This window comes from Vanellus vanellus, assembly GCF_965231255.1.
Source record: "Vanellus vanellus genome assembly, contig: HAP1_SCAFFOLD_2370, whole genome shotgun sequence".
Classification (NCBI taxonomy): Eukaryota; Metazoa; Chordata; class Aves; order Charadriiformes; family Charadriidae; genus Vanellus; species Vanellus vanellus.
Window position 1 is genome coordinate 3,732 of NW_028127736.1, and position 7,308 is coordinate 11,039.

At 71.7% G+C, this 7,308-nt stretch overlaps 1 protein-coding gene across 1 annotated transcript; it reads right to left on the bottom strand.

The window, feature by feature from the left end:
- Window positions 1–1,772: 1,772 nt before the first annotated feature.
- SPHK2 (sphingosine kinase 2) lies at window positions 1,773–6,780 on the bottom strand. The gene is made up of 5 exons (XM_082500870.1): window positions 6,367–6,780; window positions 5,098–5,241; window positions 4,332–4,426; window positions 4,136–4,251; window positions 1,773–3,315 (listed from the first exon to the last, which is right to left on the bottom strand). The coding sequence occupies exons 1-5, from the start codon at window positions 6,752–6,754 to the stop codon at window positions 1,908–1,910; spliced, it is 2,151 nt and encodes a 716-aa protein (XP_082356996.1). The 5' UTR covers window positions 6,755–6,780; the 3' UTR covers window positions 1,773–1,907.
- Window positions 6,781–7,308: the final 528 nt, after the last annotated feature.

Sequence of the window (7,308 nt, forward strand, 5' to 3'; positions counted from 1 at the left end):
CTGTGGGGGTCTCTTTGCCCCCCCCCCCCCCCCCCTTGTAAATATTTATTCCCCAGCCCCGGGGCTGGTTTAAAGCACAATATGGGGGGGGGGACACACACCCAGGCGTCCCCCCAACCACTGCACCCCCCCCCCCCCTTCAAGACCCCCCCCACCGAGAGGACGCAGGCCTACGGGAGCCCCCCGCAGGGTCGAAGACCCTGCGGGGGGCTCCCGTAGGCCTGCGTCCTCTCGGGGGGGGGGGCACCCCATGGATGCCTGGGTGCCCCCCCCCAAATTCCTCCCAGTAACCCATTTCCAGTTAAGGCCAGTAGCGTTACTGGGAGGGCTTTGAGGGGGGGGGGTCCTTCCCAGCCTGGGACAGAAGCCAGCACGTCGTCATACCCCCCCCGCCCCCCCCCCCATCTGCACTTTGACCACTTTACTGCCCTCCCTCCCCCCTCCCCCCCCCAATACGTGGGGTTTAGGGGGTCGTGACACCCCCCACCCCACCCCACCCCACCCCCCCCACACACACACACGGGGGAAACGGGGGGGGGGGGGCGGCCCCGGGGGGGGGGGGGGGCTTTTGTACAGAATAAACCTCTGACCCTGCTGAACTGGGAGACCGAACTGGGAGCACTGGGATGGGGCTCTGGGAGGATAAATTGGGGGGGGGGTACATACATATGGGGGTGACAGACCCTCCTTGTGTCCCCCCCCCCCCCGCGTGACAGCCTCCCCCCCCCAAGGACTGAGCTCTCTCCACGCTCGGGCTTTATTGCATAGGTCACGGCGGGGGGGGGGGAGAATTGGGGGGTCAGGGGGCCCCGGGTGTCCAGGTTTTGGGGGGGGGGGGCACACCGGGGTCCCCTCCAGTTCGGGGGTTACCCTTTGCTGGGGGTGGACGACAGCCCTGGGGGTCACTCGGGTCCCTCAGGACCCCCAAATCGCTGGGACACCCCCCCCCCCAAAATGACCGGGTCCCACAGGGAACCCCCCCAAACCCTCAGAGTCCCACTGGGTGCCCCCCCCCCAAGTCCTGGGGGACCCCACGGCTCCCACTTGGGTGCCCCCAAACCCCGCGGTCCCCTTGAGCCTTTGGGGTCCCCCCACCACTTGGATCCCCTTCACCCCTTGGGTGCCCCCGACCCCTTGGGGTCCCCCCCCCCAACGTCCTGGGTCCCTTTGGGGTCCCCATCCCCTCCCCGCAGCCCCCCTATGTCCCCCTCGGGGTCCCCTTCACCCCTGGGGTGCCCCCCAACTGCCCGAGTCCCTTTGGGGTCCCTTTGGGGTCCCCCCAAACCCCTCGGGGTCCTCTTCACCCCCGGGGTGCCCCCAACCGCCTGAGTCCCTTTGGGGTCCCCCAAACCCCTCGGGGTCCCCTCCAGCCCCCCTATGTCCCCCTCGGGGTCCCCTTCACCCCTGGGGTGCCCCCCAACCGCCTTAGTCCCTTTGGGGTCCCCGAAACCCCTCGGGGTCCCCTTCACCCCTGGGGTGCCCCCCAACCGCCCGAGTCCCTTTGGGGTCCCTTTGGGGTCCCTTTGGGGTCCCCGAAACCCCTCGGGGTCCCCTCCAGCCCCCCTATGTCCCCCTCGGGGTCCCCTTCACCCCTGGGGTGCCCCCCAACTGCCCGAGTCCCTTTGGGGTCCCCCCAAACCCCTCGGGGTCCCCTTCACCCCCGGGGTGCCCCCAACCGCCCGAGTCCCTTTGGGGTCCCTTTGGGGTCCCCCCAAACCCCTCGGGGTCCCCTTCATCCCTGGGGTGCCCCCCAACTTCCTGAGTCCCTTTGGGGTCCCCCAAACCCCTCGGGGTCCCCTCCAGCCCTCCTATGTCCCCCCCCCCGCATCCCTCAGGGTCCCCCAAGCCCCTCAGGGCCCGCAGCCCCCCGGGGTCCCCCCACCCCTCGGGCCCCCCCCCCCCCCCGCTCAGGGGGTGGCGGGGGTGAGGAGCCGCGCCAGCCCGCGGTGGATCTGTCCCTGGAGGGGTCCGTACTCCACCCGCTCCCCGTCCACCGTCAGGACCCCCCGCGGCGTCAGCGGCTCCAGGCGGAAGGCGCGCGCGGGGACGCGGGCCAGGGGGGGTCCGCTGGTGGCCTCCCCGCCCCCCCGCGCCATGGCCAGCAGCACCCGCAGCAGAGCCCCCCGCGAGACCCCCGCCCGCACGTAGCAGAGGTGGATGAGGCCGTCGTCCGGCCGGGCCCGGGGGGCCGCCACCAGCTCGGCCCCCAGGTGGGACTGGTAGATGGCCAAGACCAGCACGAAGTCCCCTTCCAGCGTCACCCAACTGGGGGGCAGCGGTTGCCCCAGTGGCACCAGTAAGTCGTCAACTGGGCCACCCGGGGGGGAAGGGGGGGACGCGTCTTTTGGGGGGGCACCAGGGCTGGGGGTGTCCCCCTGTGTTGAGGTGACACCGTGGACTTTGGTGGCCCCATGGCTTGGGGTGTCCCCCAGGGCAGGGGTGTCCCCGTGCACTGAGGTGGCACCGTCTCTCGGGGCGTCCCCACGCCTTTGGGTGACCTCATCCCTCGGGGTGTCCCCATGCACCACGGTGGCCCCAGAGCTGGGGGTGGCACCACGTCCTGGGGCGTCCCCACCTCTTGGCGTGTCCCCACACACCGTGTTGGCTCCATCACGCGGGATGTCCCCAGGGCAGGGGCTGTCCCCGTGCACCGCGGCGTCCGCATCGCTCGTGGTGTCCCCACGCCGTGGGGTGACCCCGGCACTTGAGGTGTCCCCCTGCACCGTCACGTCCCTGTGTCCTGGGGTGTCCCCGCGCCCTGGGGTGTCACCCTGCAGCCGGGTGTCCCCTGGCGCTGGCACATCTCCAGCAGCAGCACCCATCTTCCCAGGGTTGTCCCCAAACCTTGGGTTGTCCCCAAGCCCCGGGATGTCCCCAAGCCCCGGGATGTCCCCCCACTCCCCGCCGTCCCCCTCAGGGGTACCGGGGCCGCTGGGTGTCCCTGCGCAGAGCCCCAGATCGGAGAGAGCACGAGGCAGGGGGGCGGTGGTGGCATCGGCGGTGACGTCGGTGGTGGCATCGGCGGTGGCACTGCGGGGGACGGCGGGCAGGTAGGAGAGGCGGCCGCGGTAGGTGTGGAGGGCCATCAGGCGGGCGGCCGTCCCCAGGGCGAAGCGCGCGGGGCCCAGGCGCCGCAGCCGCTCGCTCTCGATGTCCACGTCGGCCACCAGCCCCCAGGCCACGCTCAGGAAGGAGAAGACGCGGGCGCCCGAGGCCGTCGTCACCGACACCAGGTCCAGCGGCGACGGCGTCCCCCCCCGGCACAGCAGCACCGCGCAGTTCTGCAGCAGGGAGAGACCCAGCGCCGGGGCCAGCCTGGGGGGGGGACACGGGGACAGGTCACGCGTGGGGACATGGCAGAGGGACGTGGCACACGTGGGGACACGGCATGGGGACCATCACATCACGCATGGGGACACGGCACACATGGGGACACGGCACGAGGATGGGTCACACGTGGGGACATGGCAGAGGGATGTGGCACACGTGGGGACACGGCATGGGGACCATCACATCACGCATGGGGACACGGCACACGTGGGGACACGGCACGAGGATGGGTCACACGTGGGGACACGGCAGAGGGATGTGGCACACGTGGGGACATGGCAGAGGGATGTGGCACACGTGGGGACACAGAACAGGGACGGGTCACATGTGGGGAATTGGAACGGGGACATGACACGGGAACGGGGCACACGTAGGGACACGGCCCAGGGATGTCACACATGAGGACAAGGGAAAGGTCACACATAGGGACACGGCACAGGGACGGGTCACGCATGGAGGTGTGACACGGGGACGTGGCACGGGGATGCTGCACAGAGGTGGCACAGGGACACACGATGCACGAGGACACAGCACAGGGACACAGCACACCCAGAGGACGCAGTGACACAGCGCAGGGACGTGCCACACGCAGGGACACGGCACAGACAAGTGTCCCACACAAGGACACAACACAGGGACACGTCATGCGCGGGGACGTGGCGCAAGGACGTGGCACGGGGACGTGCCACACGCAGGGACACGCCATGGACACGCATCAGGCACAGGGACAGGCACGGGGGGGGGCTCCCATCCCTGTACCCCCCCGTGTCCCCCCGTGTCCCCAAATCCCCCCGCGTCCCCGTACCCGGCGTGGCAGTTGATGGCGGCGGCCAGCGCGTTGCCGGAGCCGCAGGGCAGGATCCCCAGGGGCATCCGCAGCGCCGCAGCCCAGTCCGGGCGGTCCATCAGCCCGTTCACCACCTGCGGGGGACGGGGGGGACACGTCGGGGTGTCCCGCGTCCCCCCCCGACACCCGGGTCCCCTTTGGGGGGGGGGGTTACCTCGTAGAGGAGCCCGTCCCCCGAGACGGTGACGATCCCGTCCCACTCGTCCAGGCTGATCCCCGTCACCAGCTCCCGCGCGTGGTTGGCCCGTTCTGGGGGGGGGGGGACAGGACGGGATGTCACCCACAGCCCCCCAAAATCCCCCCCAGGGACCCCCAACCCTCCCAGGGACCCCCAAAATCCCCCCCAGGGACACCCAAAATCCTCCCAGGGACCCCCAAAATCCCTCCCAGGGACCCCCAAAATCCCCCCCCAGGGAACCCCAGCCCTCCCAGGGACCCCCAAAATCCCCCCCAGGGACCCCCAAAATCCCCCCCAGGGACCCCCAAAATCCCACCCCAGGGAACCCCAGCCCTCCCAGGGACCCCCAAAATCCCCCCCAGGGACCCCCAAAATCCCCCCCCAGGGACCCCCAACCCTCCCAGGGAGCCCCAAAATCCCCCCCAGGGACCCCCCAACCCTCCCAGGGACCCCCAAAATCCCCCCCAGGGACCCCCAACCCTCCCAGGGACCCCCAAAATCCCTCCCAGGGACCCCCAAAAACCCCCCAGGGACCCCTCCCAGCCCCCAGCCCCGCTCCCCAGAGCCCCCCCAGCCCCCCCCATAGCCACCTATCAATCCCCCCCCCAGCTCCCCAACCCTCCCCATAGCCCCCCCCCAACCCCTCTATACACCATTCCAGCCCCCACAGCCGCTGCCTGACCCCCCCTACGCCCCCTGCCCTGCCCCCCCCGCCCCCCCCGCCCCCCCATCGCCCACCCACCGGTCTGGATGAGGTTGAAGCTGATGTCGGCCTCGGTGATCATGGGCAGGACGTGGGTCTGGCACCAGCTCAGGGCCTGGCCCCGACCCCCAAAGGGGTTCAGCAGCAGCAGCAGCCGCCGCCGCCGCGGCTCCGGCAGGATTTCTGCGGGGCGGAGACCCCCCCCCGACGCCGGGGTGTCACCGTCATGGGGACCCCCCCCCTTCCCGGGCACGTGGGTCCCTGCCTGGGGACCCCCCAAACCCAGAGGACCCCCCCCAAATCCCTGGGTCCGTGTCCTGAGGACCCCCTGGATCCCCTACAGGGGGATCCCTCCACACCAGAGACCCCCCCAAATCCCTGGGTCCCCTCCTAGAGACCCCCTCCCATCCCAGAGACACCCCCACCCAAAATCCCTGGGTCCCCATCTGGAGACTCCCCCCACCCCAAATTCCTGGGTCCCTGCCTGGAGATCCCCCCCAGTCCCTGAGACCCCCCCAAATCCCTGGGACCCCATCACAGACACCCACCCCCCCCACGGACAGCCGTGCCCCTTATGGGGGGGCCCCGACGCCCGGGTCCCCACCCCAAAAACCCAAGAGGGGGCCCGGACTTCTGGACCCCACTTCAAAGCAACCCAGGCGTCTGGGTGTGCCCCCCCCCGCCAGACCTCCCCCACGTACCCCGGGGGGGGGCACTGGCGCCCGAGTGGCGCCCCCAAAACCCCCCCGGGGGTGCCCCGGCGTCCGGGCGGCGCCCGCCCCACACCCGCAGGCGGCGGCTTTCGGGACGGACCCGTTCTGCCGCCGCTGTGGGTACGGGGGGGGGGTCCCCCCGGCGGGGGGGGCGGGGAGCACCCCGAATGCCTGGGTGTCCGCTGGGGGGGGGGTGGGAGCACCCCAAATTCCCAGGTCCCCTCCCCAACTCCTGGGGGGTCCCCAACACTTGTGTCCCCTCCCCATCCCTGGGAGGGGGGGGGGCCAAATTTGCAGGTCCCCTCTTCATTCCTGGGGGGGATCCCCGATACCCGGGGCCCCTCCCCATTCCTGGGGGGGGGTCCTGAACGACTGGGTCCTTCTTGGGGGGGGGGGGGGGGAGCATCCCAGACGCCTGTGTCCCCTCCCCTTCCCTGGGGGGGTCCCCAATTCCTGGGGGTCCCCAAACTCCCAGTTCCTCCCCCAACTCCCGGGGGTTCCCCAGACTCCCAGTTCCCCCCCCCCAATTCCTATGGGGCCCAACCCTGGGTCCCCCATCCCTCCTCCACCCAGGACTACCCCCCTTGGCCCGGACCCCCCCTTACCGGCCGGGGGGGCAGGGGGAGCCCCCGGACGAGGCAGCGGATGGTGCAGGCCCAGCGCTCGGCCGTCGCCCGGTTCCCTTCGTAGTGGGGGGCCGCGTCCACCCGGAACGTGGGGGCTCTGCGGCGTCGCCGGGGCCCCCCCGGCCCCCCCCGGCAGCGGGGGGGGTAAGCGTAGACGGCGAAGAAGGCGGCGGCGGGCAGGGAGGGGGCTCGCAGCGTGTGGCAGCCCACCACGTCGGCCAGGCGCAGCAGGCCCCCCCCCGGGGGCCCCCCCATGATCTGCAGCTCCGTCCGGGTCAGGCGGAGGTGGAAGCGGGGTCCCCCCCCCGCGCCTGGGGGACCCCCAAAATCCCCTTCCAGCAGCGGCTCCTCGTTCATCGGGCGGGGGGGGGCGGCTCGGCCTGGGGGGGGATGAGAAGGGGGGGGAGGTTGGGAACGGGAGGGGGGACGGACAGAGACGGTGCCCCCCCCCCCGCCGAGCCCCCCCCGCTCCCTCCATCCCCGGTGCCCCCCCAATTCCCGGTGACACCCCCTCCCCCAACCTGCACAGGGTGCCCGTCCCGTTCTTCTCGCCCGACACCCATCGCTGAGTGGGGGGGGGGGGGGACGGGCGGGTGCAAAGGGGGGGCGGGACGGGAGGGGGGACCAGGGCGGGACCGGAGGCGGCGGGGGGGGAGCCCCACGGCCGGGAGTGGCCCCCCCGGGGCTGTTGGTACCCCCGGGGCCCGTTCTTGCCTCCCCCAGGGCGGGTGTAACGCCCCGGCGCCAGTACTGCCCCCTCCCAGGGCCGGTATTACCACCCCCAGCCGGTATTGCCCCTCCAGGGCCTGTTCCTCCCCAACGGAGGCGGTTACCCCCCCGCCCATGGCCGGTATTGCCCCCCCCCCGCCTCGCTACTACTGCTCCCCCGGGGCCGTTCTCACCCCCACACA